The sequence below is a fragment of the Coffea arabica genome, chromosome 11c (genome assembly GCF_036785885.1).
Source record: "Coffea arabica cultivar ET-39 chromosome 11c, Coffea Arabica ET-39 HiFi, whole genome shotgun sequence".
Classification (NCBI taxonomy): domain Eukaryota; kingdom Viridiplantae; phylum Streptophyta; class Magnoliopsida; order Gentianales; family Rubiaceae; genus Coffea; species Coffea arabica.
The window spans coordinates 39053458-39072624 of NC_092330.1; the positions used below are offsets into that span (position 1 = coordinate 39053458).

Consider the following 19167-nt stretch of genomic DNA (forward strand, 5'->3'; position numbering starts at 1 on the left):
TAACTAAGACACCTTTCTATTCCCCAAGAGCAGCTTCCCAGAATAAATGGCTGCAATATACGAATAAAGTCCCATCCCATCATCTGATGATACATTAATAGTCCTGCACTTGAAGTTCTCACACCCGCAACTATTTCTAAGATTCTGCCATAATATCCTATATCCGAAGTTGGGAATCTCTTGTGAGTGGTATAGAAAAGTGTACTGTGGTTCTGGGAAGCAATGGTTGAATATGGGGATATGAAAGAAAGGCCCTGCTCTTGCGATTGGAGGAGGAGTATTAGAAACTGCTATCTCTGAGACGTTTCCGTATCACCTCAGCCAAAAATTTAGGATTCCTACCATTTTTGTGAGCTGGTTCCTTAGGAACCTGGACAAGATTCACATCTCAGAATCATTTCGGTCTTCCAGGACCTTGATTGGTGGTTGCTCCCGAAGTTTCATTCCATCCCTTGATATCTTAAAAAAGACTGGCAACATGTGAAGCCTACAGGGACATTTCATCCAAATGCCTAACGATCTTGTCCACTTCAGTCTCTTGTGGGGCGATAACCGTGGTGGGAAGAGAGATGTTAGTTTGGTGCTAAACTTTTATAGTTCGATCAGAGTATAATTGAGGAGAACAAAGTGCACTTAATCCAAAAATGAAAACAATAATGAGTCAGGTCCAACCCAATCAGTCAAACTTTTCTCTATTTTCCTCGATTTAAAATAAGAGTAATAATCACTTGCATTAATTTTTATTTTGGTCTCCGAATTTGGAAATAATACGTTTTGGCCTTTAAAGTATAAATGTGTTACACTTTAATTCCTAAAGTATAAAATTGGTTTCATCTTAATCCTCTTAAATAGAAAATCTATCCCACTTTAGTCCATAAAATATAAAATTTATTCCACTTAAATATAAAATTTGAGGTAAATCTTCCATACATTGTATCCTAGTGGAGTTTGATGCATTCCATACATGAAAAATTTGGAATTCAAAGTCAACTTCAGATATGTTTGGATTGCTATTTTCTGGAATTTTGCGTAAACATATACTACAGCGATTTGATATATGCGAGGCAAAAAGGTGATTGAAAAATTTGTTCATAAAAAACGTAAAAATTTTTTGAGGGGAAAATGACTTTTCAAATAAAGTGCCATGCATGACCTATTCGTGTGTACACAAATAATGTAAGATCTCATTGAAAGAAAAAGACAATGTAAGAAAAATTAATCTATGAAATCTATTTCATTTCCCCCAATGATTTTACTTAAATAGGACAAACGTTTTTATATTTAAGGAACTAAGGCATCTCATTTCAAAGTATAGAGATGAAAGTGAAATTTCGGGTAAAATTAAATAATGTAAAGTGAAATTAACTCCTAAAACAATAAAAGGATGGATTTCTAAAGGCACCAAAAATGAGGCCTCAACCACGGTCAATATTTGCCCCCACAAAAATTAAAAGCTATCCAAACACACTCTTATAATAATATGTTATCCACACAGTATAGCAAACAACTGTATCCCAGCACTTGACCAGAAGACTCTCCTTGGGTTGACTACTATACTTAAAATCTGATCATTCTATTCTTCTTAGGTAAGTATCTCCGATCAGTCAAAAACTTTTCTGTTTTTATGACAATAAGGGATCATTCATTTTTCTGAATTCTGATTGTGTTCCGCTTCTCTGCTACTGGTGACTGGTGAGTGTTATCCTAACAACTTCTCTTCCATTTTTTTTCTACGCCGATCAGTCGAAAGGGGTTCATTTTTGCCTTTTGATTGCTCTGTTAGGTGCTTATGTTCAACACGTTTTTCTTTTATCCCGAATACATGCTTATCCCGTCTCTACTGGATATTTTAAACCAAAAAATTCTCCTTTTTATGGGGGAAAAGTTCTCTTTAAACTGTGGTCAAGAGTGCCTTAGATGGAAAGAAGGGCATTCGTCGAGGTTTAGTTCATGCATTACAGGATGTTCAATCTATCAAGAGAATGACTACAAATATAGATGATAAGAGTCTAAGATTGCAGGGATCAAGCATCAGGAAAGCACCACTTAGTTCGAATAAGGAGGATATTGTGGTAGGTCTTGATGCTGAGCTGACGACTATCTTGGAGGGGCTCACTGGACTGCCAGGACTAGAAATAGTGACAATTTCTGGGATGGGCGGCATTGGTAAGACAACTCTTGCTAGAAAAGCTTTTAATGATCCTTATATTGTTTATCACTTCTATTGTCGTGCATGGATAACAGTATCCCAAGTCTATCAAGTGAGAGATTTGTTACTAGGCCTTTTGAGCTCCATTGCACGGTCCGCTGATAAAATGGTTGAGAAGAGCAAAGCTCAATTAGCTGAAGTTGTATACAGAAGTTTGAAAGGTATGAGGTATATGATTGTTATGGATGACATGTGGAGTATTGATGCTTGGAATGATGTCAAAAGATGTTTTCCTGATGACAAAAATGGAAGTCGAATAGTAGTTACAACTCGGTTCATGGAGTTAGCAACAAATGTGAGTCCCAAAAAGCCACCTCATTGCATGAACCTTCTGAGTGCAGAACAAAGATGGGAACTATTGGAAATGCTCATCTTCGGGACAGCAAGCTGCCCCCAAGAATTGGTAGGAGTTGGAAAAAAAATAGCTAAGAGATGCCGGGGATTACCTCTAGCTATTGTCGTTGTTGCTGGTGTTCTCTCACGTGTCATCAGGGAATACAATTATTGGAATAATATTGCAGAGGAGGTTAGCTCAGTTGTTTCTACTGATCCAGAAAATTGCTTAGATATACTTGCTTTGAGTTACAATTACTTGCCCCATCACCTGATAGCCTGCTTCCTCTATATGGGGATTTTCCCTGAAGATTGTAAGATTGAAGTTTCAAAATTGATTAATTTATGGGCTGCAGAGGGCTTCTTATATTTGGATTCTGAGAAACAGTTGGAACAGATTGGAGAGGATTACTTGGAAGACCTTATCGGCAGAAGCTTAGTTTTGGTTGAAAAGAAGCGCTTTGGGGGGGAAGTCAAAACTTGTCGCCTCCATGACTTCTTACGGGAATTGTGCTTGAAAGAAGCTCAAAAGGAGAACTTCATGCATGTCATACAAAGGAGAAGTGCCAAAGGTGTTCAAACAGGCATGCGTAATCAACGTCGTCTGAGTTTCCATTTGGATCCCTACAGTGATGTGTCTGCAGCACCTGCAATCCCACATGTCTCATCTTTTCTGTGTTTCACACTGGGTGCTAATATAGTACCTGATATTCTATTCTTTCAGTTAGGCTTTAAGTTGCTTAGAGTATTGGACATATTCTTTCTGCATTTCGATTACTTCCCTGATCAAATTATAAAACTGATACATTTGAGGTATCTTGCGCTCAATGTTACTTATGAGCTTCCTGCCTCAGTTTCCCAATTGAGGAATCTCCAGACCTTAGTCATTCATGGTCCATGGCTTTGTCGGGAATCTGGCGGTAGCCCAACATTGTTACTGGAGTATTGGAATATGCCTTCACTGAGGCATGTGCATATTACTGCAGCTTGTCATCTAAAGAATCCTTTCACTGTACAAGATAACCTTCCTCGTCCATTTGCTTCAGAACACCTGCAAACTCTCTATACAATACAATTTTCATGTTGCACAAAGGAATTTTTCAGTGTCATGCCCCATCTTAAGAAACTGGGAATTTGTGAAACTAAAGAAGACTACAGCACAGACAGTTTGTCACAAGTCCTAAATAATCTTGTTTGCTTGCAAGAACTTGAAACCCTGGAGTGTTCCTTCCACGCACAAAATAGAGAAGTGCGAAAGAATTTGGGCTTGGCTGCTTTGCCAGTTACTCTTAAGCATTTGAGTTTGAGTTGGAGTTACTTACCATGGGAAGATATGACCTTTATTGCCATGTTGCCCAACCTTGAGGTGCTTAAACTCAAAAATTATGCTTTCCAAGGGCCAAAATGGGAGCCAACTGAAGAAGGTTTTCATAGTCTAAAGCACTTGCTAATTGAAAACACTGATTTGATCCATTGGGAAGCAATAATAGTTCGCCACTTTCCATGCCTTCAACATCTTGTTCTGAAATCATGCAAGCTCTTGGAGGAGATCCCTTTTGGTGTTGAGGAACTTGGTACCCTGCAGCGGCTTGAGGCCCACTATTGTAGTGAACCTATTGAGAATTCTGCTAAAGAAATTCAAGAACAGATTGAAGGCATTGATGTTATTATCAGAAGTGATCGGTATGTTAAACACTCTCCTTGTATGATTCTTGACTTGTGATCTTTTACTTGCATCTGATAGTTTGAACTTCAGTTAAGACGGAAGCACTTTGATTCAAATGGTTTATGTCTGAGATTCGAGTAGTTATGTCTTTTCCTGCGCCTAATATTGCTAATGTCATTCTTTTCTTTCCTTCTGTCTATGAAGCTACTTATTTTTCTTCCCCTTTTTGTAACAGGAATCCAGACTCTGCATAAGGAGTGCTATCAATTCTTCTCTCTCTCTTAATATCCAATGTTTACAACTTCTTCATTTCCAACTTTCTTTCCAAATAACCATTTGTAGGACTTCGCTCTCTTGTGGCAAATGCACTGTGACTGCCAAATGCATATTCATGGTTTTAGTCTTCAGTTAGGATTTGACAAGTTGGTACTCCCATTCTACGTCTTCTTGATGCCTGTTTCAGTAGTACTATGTTGATGTCCTGCTTGATTATCTATTATGGTTCAGATGAGTTTCATGACTGTTAACATGTATGTCATGAATTCCTCTCACAAGAAGCTTTGCGATAATAATCTTTGTGTATGTTCCTATTTATTGGATGTAATCCTTTCTTCTGCAAAGAAGTTACTGATGGTAGACATTGTATGTTGGCTCAGCTCATGTTATCTGTGTATTATAATATTAAATTTTAAGCAATAGAGTGTTTTAATAAAATTTCTCCATCAATCCAGTGAAATATATAAAATCTGAACTAGTTTGATATGCATTCAGAAGAGAGAGAAGCCTAGTCGAATAATGAAAAAGACAAACAGATTTGAGTTGTTGTTACGAGTCTCAAATCTGCAGTGAAAACCTATACATCTCAACCAGGGTTCAGGATTCAAGAACGAGACATAGGAAACAGAAACAAGCTTCTGCTTAGAAGTTGGCTTGCAATATTCAGCTGTGAGAAATGTTGTATCATTCAGGAAAACAAACAAGCTCCAAATTTTCAGTTTGCAATACGGTTAGTATGGGTGGCCTATGCCATTGCTTCTCTTTTGTAAACGCTGTAGCATCTGCTGTGCTTCCAAATTAAACAATTGCAGGCTCGAGATTTCTGTAGAAAAAATGTTCGTTGATTATATGAATATGCACTTTAGAAGAACTATACAAGGGATTTCGAACGTGAATATGCACCGGATCATTTGTATTTTCCTGCTATAATTTTGTTTTGGATTCAGTCACAAACTGGAATTAGTAAACTTAAAGCTCCAGCATTTGACGGTCAAAGTATCCCACAAATTTCAAGCACTTTGAAACAGAAGTTGCACAGTTCATATTTACGAAGATCTATTTCTCTTATATGAATTGTGTGCCAGCTCAGGAGAAAAAATAGGAAAAAAAAAAAAAAAGGAGAAAAAAGGGTCACTTACTTTTAACCTCAAAGAAAAAAAGGAGAGATAGGTAAACTTGAATTATTTAATTTACACAAAAAATCGATACAAATGCAATTTACAGTAACTAATTCAAACTACTTGGAGTGGGTAATAGTTCCTTTAGGAATGCAACCAATGCTACTCCCTTAGCAAGGCCCGGTGCAGCTGTTCTAGGACTCCTAAATATTCAGCTTGTGTCACACTGTCACTAGCGAGGTCCCCTCAAAGAAAATTGAGAAGAAAAGAAATTAAAGACGGAGACGTTTGGCACTTGGGGAGACTTGGTTGCTTCATCTTCGTTGACCACAAGTTCTCATCGCCGGCTTTCTTCTAGCAATCGTGATGCCGATCATCAAAGTCCGTTCCTCCTCTGCTGCTGGTAAGCTGTAGCTTCTCTCTCGCATTCATAGTTGTCAGGCCCCGGTTTTTTTGCTTTCTCCTACATGTTAGTATGCTCTTTTATTTTTTATTTTTTCCGATTCATTCATATTTACTTATTTAGTATGCTCTTTCTCCTACACTTTCTTTTGCTTTGTCCTAGGTGATTCATTCATGTTATTTTCTTTTATATTTACTTATTGCAGTCCGGTTAAATCTTTAAATCCAAACATGAAGGGTGATTTATTTGTTAATTTGCTATTGATTACATCGGGTAGGATTGACGGAGGGAAAGATGGCTTACGATGACGTTGTTTATCTGTTGGTGGAGGAGGTGGACGAGTTAACTACTATCCTAGGCAAAATACTGAATATCAAGGTATTGCAAGCCAAGTTATTTATAGAAAAAGTTGTTGAGGTCATCAGAGTATTGGAAATGGAAGGACCCCCAACTTTGCCGGACCAATTAGTAGAAGATATTGCACCTCTTGCATTGCCTGTAGGAGATTTTGCTCGGAGAACTAAGCTACTAATTACTTCACCGCTATATGATGAGTATAGAATGAATATTCGTCGCGGCTGGGAACGAATGCTATCAAGAGAAGTGCCAGAATTAGTAGAACAGATTGGTTTAAATGAGAATAAGCTGGAGAAATTTCTTGATGAATCTGACTTCTACAGCTCCTGGGAAGATTTACGCCACAATTCAGCCTTCCTACCTTGTCGTGACGCGGTGATGGATCTGCTTCAGTCTTGTCGAGAACTCAAAGACGCCATGAACTTTTTCAGTGAAGTGGGGACTGAATCAGCTTTTCTCTGCCAACATCTAAAGTTCTTGCTGTGCTTTGCTGAGCTGTGCGGGCGTTCCAATGAATGGCGTTGCCGCCAATTTGTGAACGGCATCATGGATGTTGCTAACAAAGCTCTTGATGCGCTGGAATGTGCAGATAGAGATAGTCTTAGGTCAGAGATGCGGGAATTTAAATCGAATGTATATGCTTCAGCCGAGCTTGTAAAGGAAAATTGTGTCGAGAAGACGGCCAAGGAATTTTTTGATGGGAAAAATGGAAAGCGATTGGTTTTGTTGGAGACTTTAGAAAGGCTTCATTCCTTCACGGAAGAGATTGATACTACTTGTGGGAAACTTGGCAGCGAAGATCGTCAATCGCATAACGCTTCATTTGGAAGAAATGGTTTTCCTTCACTGTCTGTGATTCGTGAGAAGTTTGCTAGAGGAGATCTTCCTTCACTGCCGATCACGTATTATCTACGTGCTTTTCCTTTAATTGAAGGAAGAAAAAGAGGGAGAGTTAGTGTTAGGTCTGGTATCAGGCGACCTAACAAACAGGTTCATTATTTGCTTGCTTCTGGAGGAAAAAGAAGAAGAGTGTCTAATATCATACTAGAGCGGCAAATGAATCGAATTGAATCGAGTTTTGATCTAATCGAGCCGAGTCTCGGCCTAGTTTTATCAAATTTGAACTCGAATTCGAACTCGACAAGCTGCCAATCTGAATATCAAGTTCAAGGTCAAACTCTAGCTCTAATTCGAGCTCGTGCGCTCGAGCTCGAGCGCGAGCAAGAGCGTGAGCGAGAGCTTGTGCTCGTGCTCGAGCGCAAGCTCGAGCTCATGCAGCTTGAGCTGGAGCTGGCAATCGAGCTCGTGCAGCTCGACCACGAGCGCGAGCGCCAGCTCCAGCTCGAGCTCGAGCTCGAACTCGAGCTTGAGCTCCAGCTTGTGCTCGAGCTCCAGCTCGAGCGCCAGCGCGAGCTCATGCTCAAGCTCGAGTGCCAGCGCCAGCTTGTGCTCAAGCTCAAGCTCGAGCGCCAACGCGAGCTCGTGTTGCTCGAGCGCCGGCTAGAGCTCGTGCTGCTCGAGCGCCGGCTCGAGCTCGTTCGCCAACGCGAGCTCGTGCTCAAGCTCGAGCACGAGCGCGAGCTCGAGCTCGAGTTCGAGAGCGAGCGCAACTCGAGCTAGCTCAAGCGCTTAAAAAAGACTTGAGTTTGATGTTGATCGAACTTAAGTCGAGTTTTGACTCCAGCTGCTCATGAGTAGCTTAATTTTTTTGCCGCCTTAAACAAGATCTAACAAACAGGTTAATTATCTACGTGTTTTTCGAGGAAAAAGAAGAAGCGTTGTTAGTGTTAGGTCTAGTACTAGACTGGTTAAGCGTCAAGTTCCGACAATGATGACAAACTATGTTAATAGAACCAGAATGTATGTGGTATTGCTGCCACAAATGGAGAAATAGCTCTAGAATGTATGCGCTGCTGCTACCAAGAATGGAGAAATAGCTCGTGAAGAGTTTTGCGAAGAAGATAGAGCAAGATTACTATATTCACGGTATGGGTCCGTTGATCACCAAACCACTAAGAGAGCTTTTAATGAGTTATTTAGACCTTTGGTTCATCGAATAAATATTTTGAGTTCTCTTGTGTTTTAGTAATTAAATGCTTTTGGGACTAGAAACACTTTTTTATAGCTTTTATACTCTGTTTCATGGTGAAACTCTACTCTTTTGTGACTGCTCTACTTTGTGGTAAAATTCTACTCCTCTTTCGTCATAAATCATGTAATCTGGTGTCTGTTCTCGTTGATCATAGTTTTCTAGAGAATTGCTCAGAACATGATCAGCACAGCTTTGTACTGTCCAAGAGATTAATCTTCCCCGATTTTCAATTGTTGAAGCATTGCAGGGTATTTAATTTACCAACAGATACCTATGTAGATTCGTGCATGTTAAAATGAATACATAGTTACTTTATTATGCATTTTCTAGGAAAGAAAACGGTGTGCATTTAGAATAGGTACAGAAGTTATTTTAACCTTGGCGTAGTGTCCTGATTCCTCATTTTAGTTTCTAGGTTTTTATATTATTTTTTCTTTTGGTAAAATAGTTTCAAGGTACTCACTGAAAAATAGTGTGATATACTAATGCAAATGAAACACCTCGTTAAATTTTGTTTCTAAAAGAAAACAGAAGTGCTTTTGAACTGCGCAGTAGCAGTAAAGAATTTTCTATTTGAAATCCATGTTAGCTTGAATCCTCAAACTAGGTAACCATTCCTGTACGTCTCTTTGATGCGGGTTTTGGTTCCCTAGGTTTGCATCAGAATTTGGTAATAACATACGAGGATGTTAAAAACTTTCGTGGTCATATAAACATAGCTTTTCTTGGCCAAGTTTCAGTCTCCGGATGCAAGCCTAGAAGGGGGCACCATCTTACAGGATCTTGATCTTCTAGGCCAAACCAAGTGCTTCACACCTTGATAAACTATACGTGAACGTGGGAACACAATGCAAGAAAAAATTTATTTAACTAATCTCATTCGTGATTGGGTAGTTTTGTGGTAATCTAATTGTTAGAGAACCAATTTTCAAAGTGAAGCTTACCAACGTTGTTATTGTTGGCTTAGATTTCCATTTCTGTCTTCCATCAAATTCACTGAAGCCAAATTCATTGAATGCGTTAATTGTTTATTTTATTGTCTTCAAAAATGGATGAGAAACGAGTGCCGATTAAGTGTTTGATGTCTACATGCCCATTTGATCATCAAGCTCAGGTTAAGTGTTTGATGTCTCTGCTGTTTTGCAAATTGACCAGACAGGCCTATTGACAGCAAGTCAATTATTCCTAAAAGATCCAACCCCCGCCACTGCCAAGCAGTATTGCTTCTACACCATCCAAATAAAACAAAGAAAAAACCACCAAAATAAAGTCGACAAAATTTTATCGGGCTTCAGCTATTTATGCAATCCTTGTAGTGCTCCTTTGATCTGATGAGAAATCACATGTAGAATCAGTAGAATGTAAAAGTTGCAACTTCCTCGATTATGTAGGGGAGGAGCCACTGGGCCCTGATAGGCTGGTACAGAATGTCGTAAGTTCAATTCTGGAGCGATCTTTTCCTAAAATTTTGGGGGATATTTTGCTATTTCTTTAGTTGGTGCTATGGTATCTAACTCATCTATTCCATGTCTAATGAGCTAGGAGATTCCATTGTTCTGGGATGCAGAATTTTCATTATTATCCGGTATACTCATGGTGGCAAGTCGCATAAAAGATCAGTTTGGTTGCATCTTGAACCCATTCCAGATTTTAGGAGGAGTATCCCCAAAATCCAAGCCCTTTTCGGCTAGAACCATGGTCAGGAAATATGACGATCAGAAAGTTTTGCATACAACATATCTAAGCAGCATAAAACTACTATACTAAGTAGTAATTGATCAAGGGGCAAGAAGGCAAAGCTAAGAGAGCCTACTATCTTTTGACTTGGTACGCAATTACTAAGTTCTGAATCCGAGAGATCTGAGCCTGTAGAATAAGTTGTGGAAGAGGAGAATCCACAGGAAATCACCGGGATGGGAGGACTAGGGAAAATCAAGATTTGATCGCTCAAAACAAAAAATGACCAAAGATAATGTACTGAAAGTGGTAAAAAAAAAAAAAAAAAAGCTAAGGAAACAGTATATTATCATTAATTTTCACCTTCCTTTCAAGTTAATTTTGTGAATGTAATTATTAATTGAATTTTAATTTGACAAAATTTAAAAATGTAAGGTGTAAAATGTTCAAAATTAAGTGCTTAGAGTGTAAAATGAGAAAGTAGTACTAGTTTAGAGGCATAAAATAAGAGTACACACCTCCCTTTCGTCTACGGACAGCGCCCACCAACAATGGGAAAAATGTGAGAAGTTGACAATGGTTTCTCTTTTGACCAGATACAAGTAGATCATGCGGAGTGCAAATTTCTGATTTTTCTCCTTCCACTAAGGTGAGGGAGGTCCTGATGTGGTACTTAGTTTCTCTTTTGATCATGTATTAAGTATCAAAACTGCAGCAGGTAAGTAACTGCCTTTTTTTCAGTTCATTATCCCTGTGACATTCATTCAGTTTTTTTTCCTTCCTTCCAGTCTAATTTTTGTATAAGCTTTTCTTGTGGTTTCATATGCTTTTACTTTGAGATGGCTTATTCTGCGGTGGTTTCTCTCTTGCAATCACTAGAGCATCTATTGCGATTCCCATGTCTGATTCTAGAAATTAATCAAATGCAAGCCAAAGCTTTCAATAACAAAGTTGACAAGGCCCTTAACCTTTCCAGAAGAACCTCAACTATGTCCAAGGTTCATCTAAGGACATTAATCGCGACAACTGAACCTCTAGCATTGACTGTAGGAGAATTTATCGAGACAGTTAATACTCATAAGCTAGTATCAAAAATTTTTGAGATATTGCAAAACATGTTTTTGGTTGACCACCAAGAATGTTGGAAAAATGTTCCAAAGTACTGGAAGAAATGGGTCATTTTAGGGCAGAGCTGATGAAATTGCTCGGTAGGACAACATATCCCCACAACAACAGGGTGGGAGAACATTCAAGACAACCTTCTTGTGCCTGGGTGGTAAAATTGCTGCAGGCCAGTGACAAACTCAGACACGCCATAACCGTTTCCCATAGAATGGCCATGGAGATGACAGTTCTTTGCCAGGATCTACGATATTTGCTAAGTTTTCTTGAGAGTTCTTCAAATGAATTCCGTGGTGATCACCAAGTGGTGAAAAGTTTAAGAGATCTCGCTAACAAGGCTGGAGATATTGTTGATGATTATCTGTTTGTTAATCCAATGAAGTCAAAGATCATTGAATTCATACATGTAACACTCGGTGATCAAAGAGAATCACTGATAGGGATTCATTACGTCCGGAAAGTAGTTAGGAAATTCTTTGATGGAGAGAGTGGGATTTATCAAGGTTTGTTCCAGACACTGCAGATGGCTCGTTCAGTTAGACAAATGATGAGGAAGATGTATGGTAAAAGAGGTGGTGGCAAGGAATATTTGCAGTCAGGAAATGCTTCGCTCAGGGGCTCATTACAGCATGATTCAAATAAGCAACATATTGTGGTTGGCCTTGATGACTACTTGGGTAGAATGTTGGACCAAATTACTGGATTTCCATCTAGACTAGAAATAGTCACGATTGTTGGGATGGGTGGCATCGGTAAAACAACACTTGCCAAAAACATCTTTGATCATCCTTACACCATTTATCACTTCTATTGTCGTGCATGGGTTGCAGTGTCCCAAGTTTATCAAGTGAGGGATTTGTTATTAGGCGTTTTGAGCTCTGTTAGTCAACTCAGTGCTGAAACCTACTCAAAAACCAATGACCAATTAGCTGAGGTCTTGTATAGAAGTTTGAAGGGCAGGAGATATCTAATTGTCATGGATGATATGTGGAGTGCTAAGGCTTGGGATGATGTCAAAAGATCTTTTCCAAATGATAAAAATGGAAGTCGAGTAGTAGTAACTACTCGGTTAACGGATGTGGCTATCTATGTCAATCCGAAAACGAATCCTCATTTTATGAGCCTGCCAAGCATAGAAGAAAGCTGGAAATTGATGGAAAATATATTGTTTGGAGAAGAAGGTTGTCCTCTGGAGTTGGTAGATGTTGGAAAATATATAGCCAAAAGGTGCCAAGGCCTGCCACTTTCTATTGTTGTTGTTGCTGGTCTTCTTTGCAGTGTCACGAGAACCCTTGATTCCTGGAGGGCCATAGCAAGCAGCATTAGTTCATTCCTATGCACTGACGCTGAACTTTGTCTAGAAATGCTTGCTTAAAGTTACAACCACCTACCCCCTTACTTGAAAGTCTGCTTCCTGTATATGGGGGCTTTCCCTGAAGATTGTGAAATTGAAGTGCAAAACTTGATCCATTTATGGATAGCCGAGGGCTTCTTGGATCCAAAAGTTCTTGAACACCCAGAAGCAGTGGCTGTGGATTACTTGGAAGACCTCATTGGCAGAAGCTTAGTTTTGGTTGGAAAAAGGAGTTTTGATGGCAAAATCAAAACATGCATCCTCCATGATCTTTTGCGGGAACTGTGCTTAAGAGAAGCTCAGAAAGAAAACTTCTTGTCTGTGATAAAAGGGTTTTCTGCAGGTATAGCTGATCAGCGCCGTCTCAGTCTCCACAAGGACTCTTATCTTGATGTTCACTTGGCACCTGAAATACCATATGTCAGATCATTTCTGTATTTTGATGTGGGTTCTGGCTTCGAACCAGACATCTTATTCTTCCAGTAGGGCTTTAAATTGCTAAAAGTATTGGATGTGATTTTTCTGCGATTTGAAACTTTCCCTGTTCAAATACTAGAACTGGTTAATTTGAGTTACCTTGGACTGATGGTCACTTTTGAGCTTCCCAAAATGTTATCTAGATTCAAGAATCTGCAAACATTAGTGATTCATGGTCCCTGGACTAGCACAGATTATGCTGAGTCCCCAAATTTGTTGTTTGAATATTGGAGTATGCCAAAGTTAAGGCATATCTATATTACTGTTGCTTGCTGTTTAAGAAGCCCTTCTGTCAAAATGGATATTAGTTTATGGCCATTCACTTCAAAATGCATCCAAACTGTGTCCAGAATTAGATTTGCAAGCTGCACCAGGGAAGTTTTCATCAGCATGCCTTCTCTACGGATGTTAGCATTGTCAGAAACCAAGGAAGACTATGAGATGGATTGGTCAGCCAAATGCCTAAAAGAGCTTTTCTATTTGCAAGAACTTGAACTTTTGAAGCTATACTTCTACAGGGAAAGTGACAGGTTGTCGAAACCTGTGCAATAATAAAACCTGCTCAAACTAAAGTTAATTTATGTAGATAGCAGTAAGCAGGGTCGAATCCACAGAGACTGGGAGTAATTGTTCCTTTCCAAATTCACAGTGACAAAGGGGGTGTTTTATATCAGGAGTGACAATTTAAACAATTCAATTAAAAGTAAAAAAATAAAATAGCCAACTAGAAATTAAATAACAAGTTACTAAAATCTAATGAGTGATAATTAAGGATCTAACCAAGAAATAACTTCAGCAATGGTTCACCCAATTGATCATCGATAAGCAAAGGCAATTCCAATTATTTACTAATAAATAGGTTATAACTGCCAAACAAGCGATGACAGTCAACCCCTCCTTACTGTGTCGATGATTAAGGTACGCCCGTTAATCACTGCTCTAATTGAGAAATAATCCTAGGTACGCCCATAGAATTTAATTCCCCAATTGCCTTACGTATTAGAGCAGCCCTATTCTAATCAAATAACGCACTACCAGGGTTATTTTAGATTAGCCCGCGTATTCCCCTGACACAAACCCAATCATGCCAGTTATCATTATTTTGAGACAATTAAACAATTACGGATTTAACGTCCCAATTGACAATAGATTATTAAATTAACTAATTATCCGGATCCAAGACAATCAATTAATTAAACAATCATAAGCATTGTAACCAGGGAATAAGCAAATACCAATAAATAAAAGGAAAAGATAAAATTAAATCGATCTCACAAGTGTAGGCGAACCAAAGCCTCCGTTGTTCCTTGACTAGAGCGAAGAGATTAGTTCATGTTTAATATGAAAAACTGACGCAAAATTGGAGAGGGAGCCGCGGCCATTGTTATTGATTTTTGAGAATTTAATCCGTTCCAATCAAGAGATAGCAAAGTTACACGAAGCAATCCTCTGTTTCACTTCGGATGACATGCAAAGGGAGCAAAGGGAGTACTAAGCGTTCAACATGAAGAAAAAGTCAAAGCTAAGAATTTCTAAATGCTGCCTGACTTTCGTAAGAAGCATTTCACTACTACAAGCTAAAGAAGAAAAGTCAAAGATGAAGGAAAAAGGTAAAAGGCATCTGCAGTCCTCTCTTTTTTCCTATCTAAGTCTGACTCCTCCTTGCCGCGGCTCTGTGCGGCGGCCCTCCTTCCACAGAGGAAGAAGAAGTCTCCTGAGGTTTGCTTTCTTTTCCCTTTTTCTAGTTGCTGTCTTCGGTCAAAATTATCAAAAAGGTCTTGCATCTCCTTGTTCCACGAATACCCTTGATTGCCTGCTATTTGGACTCTTTCCTGATAACTGTCAAATTGATACTTATTATGGTATTTTCGTTCTACTTCCTGAAATATATGCCAAATACTAAAAGTGAGTAGAATCCAGCAATTAGTCCACATCGGGTCAAGTAATAGGGAAAATTAATAATAAAATAAATGATAAAATTGCAACCTATCAATTCCCCTCACACCTAAACCATGCTTGTTCTCAAGCATAAGAATAGTAAACAAATACCAAAATTTGATAATGGTCATTATTCCATCTACCATATTGCCAAGATACCAAGAAAAATAATAATCAAGCACCAATGGTCAAGTCCAAGAAATATCACTCCGGTTAGCTTCTAAACCACAAACTCCTCTAATTTCAAGTTAACTATTCTAAGAAAAAGGAATGACGCATAACATTTATCAGTAAATGGTCCAACTATTAACCAAAATCTCAACATTAAATCCATAATTCGGCAAGCTGACTTTTATTACACACTAACACAACCTTCACTTTTTTCACAATTTTTTTCTCCTTTTCTCTCTTTTTTTTTTTATAGTAACAAGAGACTTAGTCGCTAGCCATTTGAGCCTTTTGACGCGAACTCCAACATTGGCCAGATGAAGGAGCCCGGTTACTCAGCTTCTATCGTCACGTGACCACGTACTCATAGGAATTATTATCTTTTGACGCGAGAATCAACACTTTTGGTGAAGATCCCCGGTTACTCGGTAGTAAATACTAGCGGAGTACAGTCAACTCTTATTCACAGCCAAATAATACCAAAAATTCAAAAAAACACAAAAATCAAAAGGAACTTTGCAGCTGCTGGTCTCATTTTTAAATATGGAGAACTAAGGTTAATAACCGGACCAATTCACATGAAAATGCCAACAGTCATTCCCTATGCCTAGGAGAGTTAACCAAAAAATTATAAGAGTAAAACAATCATCGATATTCACCAAAAAGATGTTCTTGGATTCAACCACATTAACTTGACACCCTTTTATTATTAAAACTTGGCAAAAGTAGAAATAGAGGCAATAATCCAACATCAAACTTGGTAGAGCTAGACAGATAAATGACAAAAAGTAGGCGAAAACTAGACAAATAACAAACTAAAAATAAAAGAAAAATATCTGAAAACTAAAAACTAGAAAAAGAAACTAGCACAGCTGCCCCCCCACACCTAGACCATACATTGTCCTCAATGGAGGAATTAAAGCAATTAAAGTGAAGAGGACAACGAAACTTCCCTCTCAAGTGGCTACGGGGTAGGCGGGGACGATGGAGGGAAACCAATGTGGTGGAAGTACGCGCCCAAGTTCTGAGACATCATAACTCAATTCAACCAGCAAATGCCAAACTCTGTCCACCCAAAATCTCAACAAAGGCTCCAATTGGTCAGTGAGTATCTCAACTCAAAATCGACAATTCTAGCAATAGTAGATCCAAATTTTGACAAGAACAAAACAGGCCAGCTACCACAATTGAAACCACAGCCCACCAATTCAAATGTACTCTACCAATTGCTATCAAGCAATTCAAGGAAAATCCACCCAACCACTAGTTGCGAACATTCCCATAAAGCATAACCGCTCACAGTAATAAGCATATGACCTTCGAAACCAACATAATCCAGCAAAGTAGCGCACAACTTTGACCTCAGTATCTCAATTACAAACTCGTAGCTATTAGGCAGGCAACCAACCAAATAAAAGTAACAAATCCAGGTCCAATTACTCCAACCAGTACCACTGGTGGAGGCACAGGGAAAAATTAAAGCAAATGACCAACCCAAAGTATTGATAATTCCAAGCAACGCCAAGCAGTACCAGAAATCGAAAAGACCAAAATGGTAGTCAATTGGGCAAATAACTCCCAAGGCAAATAGAGGCAACCTACTTCAATAAGCAACGGAAATGGCACAGGAGCCGTCCAATGCATCAATTAAATGCAGTAAACCCCAACCAAAGGCAGCTCAATAGACTCCAGGCAGAAAGTACCAAATGATACTCAATTGACACCAAAAACAATCCCAACAAAGCAGCAAGATCGAAGGATACTCAGTCACAGATGCTCAATCATATCGAAATAAGAAATTGTAAGCAAATTAGCACAACCAGTACCACTGGTGTATACACAGGAAAGGAGGGAACCACATGGCCAACCCAATGAATAAAAAGCACAACTGAGGCACCCCAAAGGCTAGAAAAGTACCCTAACAACACCGCAAATTGAATGAATATGCACTGGGTCACCCATTCAGTCAAAATAAGATCAAGGGGCATGATATAGAAACTAACAAAGCAGAAATCAAGTGATACCAACAGGGACCCCAACAGAGCAAAGAATTCAACCAATTGGAGCAAGTGAAATTCAACAAATGTCACCAATTGGACATTTAATTACCCAATTCAACCGACCAAAATTAGCAATTGAGCCAAGCAACTGGCAATTCTAGCAACCACCGTTTAGAATTTGAGAAACAATTTAAGCACTAAAACCCAAGAATCAAGTAGGCAGTCAAGCATAAAGGATTAAGAAATTTTAGTCAACACCACAACCAGTACCACTGGTGTACACACAGGGAGGATTTAAATCAGACAGCAGCAACTCAATAAATATCAGGAAATATCCCCACGTATGGCAGCAATTAAACCTAATTCCGTCCACAATTTTACCCTAGAAATTTCCCAAAACAACACCTTCTTCTAATCATCAGAAACCCAAACACAAATTCCAGAAATTTATGCTAATCGTGGAAGAAATTACAATACCTCCACCTGTCAATTTTGACAGGTGATGACGTGCGGCAATGGAGGAGAACGGGAGATGCGCGCGGCTGCTTGTGGCTTTGGTGGAACGTGAGCTGAGGTGGCCGAGAGGGTGGTGAACTGGAGGAGGTTGCATGGTGGTGCGCTGCTGGGCAGGAGGAGAAGTGGTGGTTGTGGTCGTGGAGCCTGGGCAGAGTGGAGGAGAGCTAGGGGAGATTGGTGGCGCGTCTTGGCTGCGAGGGTGACCGCTGGTGTGGGCGATGGCAGCGTGGACGGCGAGTGAGGGAGAGGCGGCGGCGGACTGGTCAGCGAAGGGGGAGATGGGCGGCACTCTGTCGGGCTCGCGGCAGCTCCTGGCCGCAAAGTGAAGCTGCCCGTGGTGGAGGTAGAAGCTGCGAGGAGCTGGTGGCGGAGCTCACGGAGAGAGAGAGATGAGCGCGGGCAGTGGCTTGGGCCTGGCGAGCTGGTAGTGGGCGACGAAGCTTCTTGGCCGCGTACGGCGCGGTGGGCAGCGGCATGAAAGAAAAAGAAGAAAAAAAGGGAAACACAGGGGAGCAGCGGAGAAGAAGAAGAAAAGGAAGAAAGAAAGAAAAAAGAAGGAAAAGAAAGAAGAGAAAAGAAGGAAAAGAAAAAGAAAAAGAAAGAAATTGTTTTTGTTCTTTTTTTTTTTTAGGCTCCATTTGAGCTACGGTGAGAAATATTTTTTCTTTTTTTCTTTTTTTGGTTTTTTTTTCCTTTTTTTTTCTATGGAAATTAAAATTTTTTTTTTTTTTGAATTTTAGAAACTAAAGCTACGGTGATAAGAAAAATTTTCTTTGTTTTTTTTTTTTTTGTAATTCTTACCTTTCCCGTGAACGTGACGCGGGCACGTCATGAGGGAAAGAGAGCTCCCAGAAGTTTCTGATCGTGAGCTTCATGCACATCACCACGCGGGCGCGTCATGAGGGCAAGAGATGAGTGAAGGGCACCTATAAATCAGCAAAAACGAAAACTGAAACCCAAAATCAGTCGAATTCAAGGAAAACATACTTAAACTATCACACGAAATCAAAACAAACAATTAAAAGAAATAATTGGGGCCTCCCAATAAGCGCCTTTTTTTAACGTCTTTGGCTAGACATTATTATGTTTTTTCATGGAGGATAAAATCGTGTAGCTCGTTTCAATGCTTCATCTTCAATGTGATCCTGGTAACCCTCATAGATGGAGTAATCTTTGAACACACGAGGTACGGTCTTCCATGGACTAGTTGATGGCGCCAAATAATAGAGCAGTGATCTCAATTCTTCATCCACTCCTCTATCAAGAGCACTCAACTGTTCCAGATATTTGACCATAGCTACTCTTAACTTATTTCTGGCATGAGACTCAAAAACTTCCGGTATAACAAAATCAATCTCATCAACAGAAATCATGGAGTAAGAGTTAAGAAAATGCGGGTTAGGGAATGGAGGTGGTGTCACCATATTTGATGATTTTTCACTGGATTCTTTCACTTGAATG

General features: G+C 39.5%; 3 protein-coding genes across 4 annotated transcripts; all 3 read left to right on the forward strand.

The window, feature by feature from the left end:
• The first annotated feature begins 1477 nt into the window (after positions 1-1477).
• On the forward strand, positions 1478-4868 carry LOC113716346 (putative late blight resistance protein homolog R1B-16). Its single transcript, XM_027240642.2, has 2 exons — positions 1478-4225; positions 4444-4868. The coding sequence occupies exons 1-2, from the start codon at positions 1983-1985 to the stop codon at positions 4460-4462; spliced, it is 2262 nt and encodes a 753-aa protein (XP_027096443.1). The 5' UTR covers positions 1478-1982; the 3' UTR covers positions 4463-4868.
• Positions 4869-5743: 875 nt separating this feature from the next.
• LOC113716204 (uncharacterized) lies at positions 5744-8718 on the forward strand. 2 transcript variants are annotated; one of them, XM_072069875.1, is made up of 2 exons: positions 5744-6005; positions 6211-8718. In XM_072069875.1, the coding sequence occupies exon 2, from the start codon at positions 6300-6302 to the stop codon at positions 7980-7982; it is 1683 nt and encodes a 560-aa protein (XP_071925976.1). In that variant the 5' UTR covers positions 5744-6005; positions 6211-6299; the 3' UTR covers positions 7983-8718. The 2 variants fall into 2 exon arrangements, with proteins under 2 accessions (XP_071925976.1, XP_027096301.2); XM_027240500.2 differs by having other exon boundaries at positions 5746-6005; positions 6283-8718.
• Positions 8719-11302: 2584 nt separating this feature from the next.
• LOC113716205 (putative late blight resistance protein homolog R1A-10) lies at positions 11303-12628 on the forward strand. The gene has a single exon (XM_027240501.1). It carries the CDS (start codon positions 11303-11305, stop codon positions 12626-12628), a length of 1326 nt encoding a protein of 441 aa, XP_027096302.1.
• Positions 12629-19167: the final 6539 nt, after the last annotated feature.

Bases quoted from the DNA above. Each gene is read 5' to 3' on its own strand.
- LOC113716204 (XM_027240500.2), top strand. From the start codon at position 5,969: ATGCCGATCATCAAAGTCCGTTCCTCCTCTGCTGCTG. The intron at 6,006-6,282 runs GTAAGCTGTAGC...TACATCGGGTAG, and splicing joins CCGTTCCTCCTCTGCTGCTG to GATTGACGGAGGGAAAGATG.
- LOC113716346 (XM_027240642.2), top strand. From the start codon at position 1,983: ATGACTACAAATATAGATGATAAGAGTCTAAGATTGCAGGGATCAAGC.
- LOC113716205 (XM_027240501.1), top strand. From the start codon at position 11,303: ATGGGTCATTTTAGGGCAGAGCTGATGAAATTGCTCGGTAGGACAACA.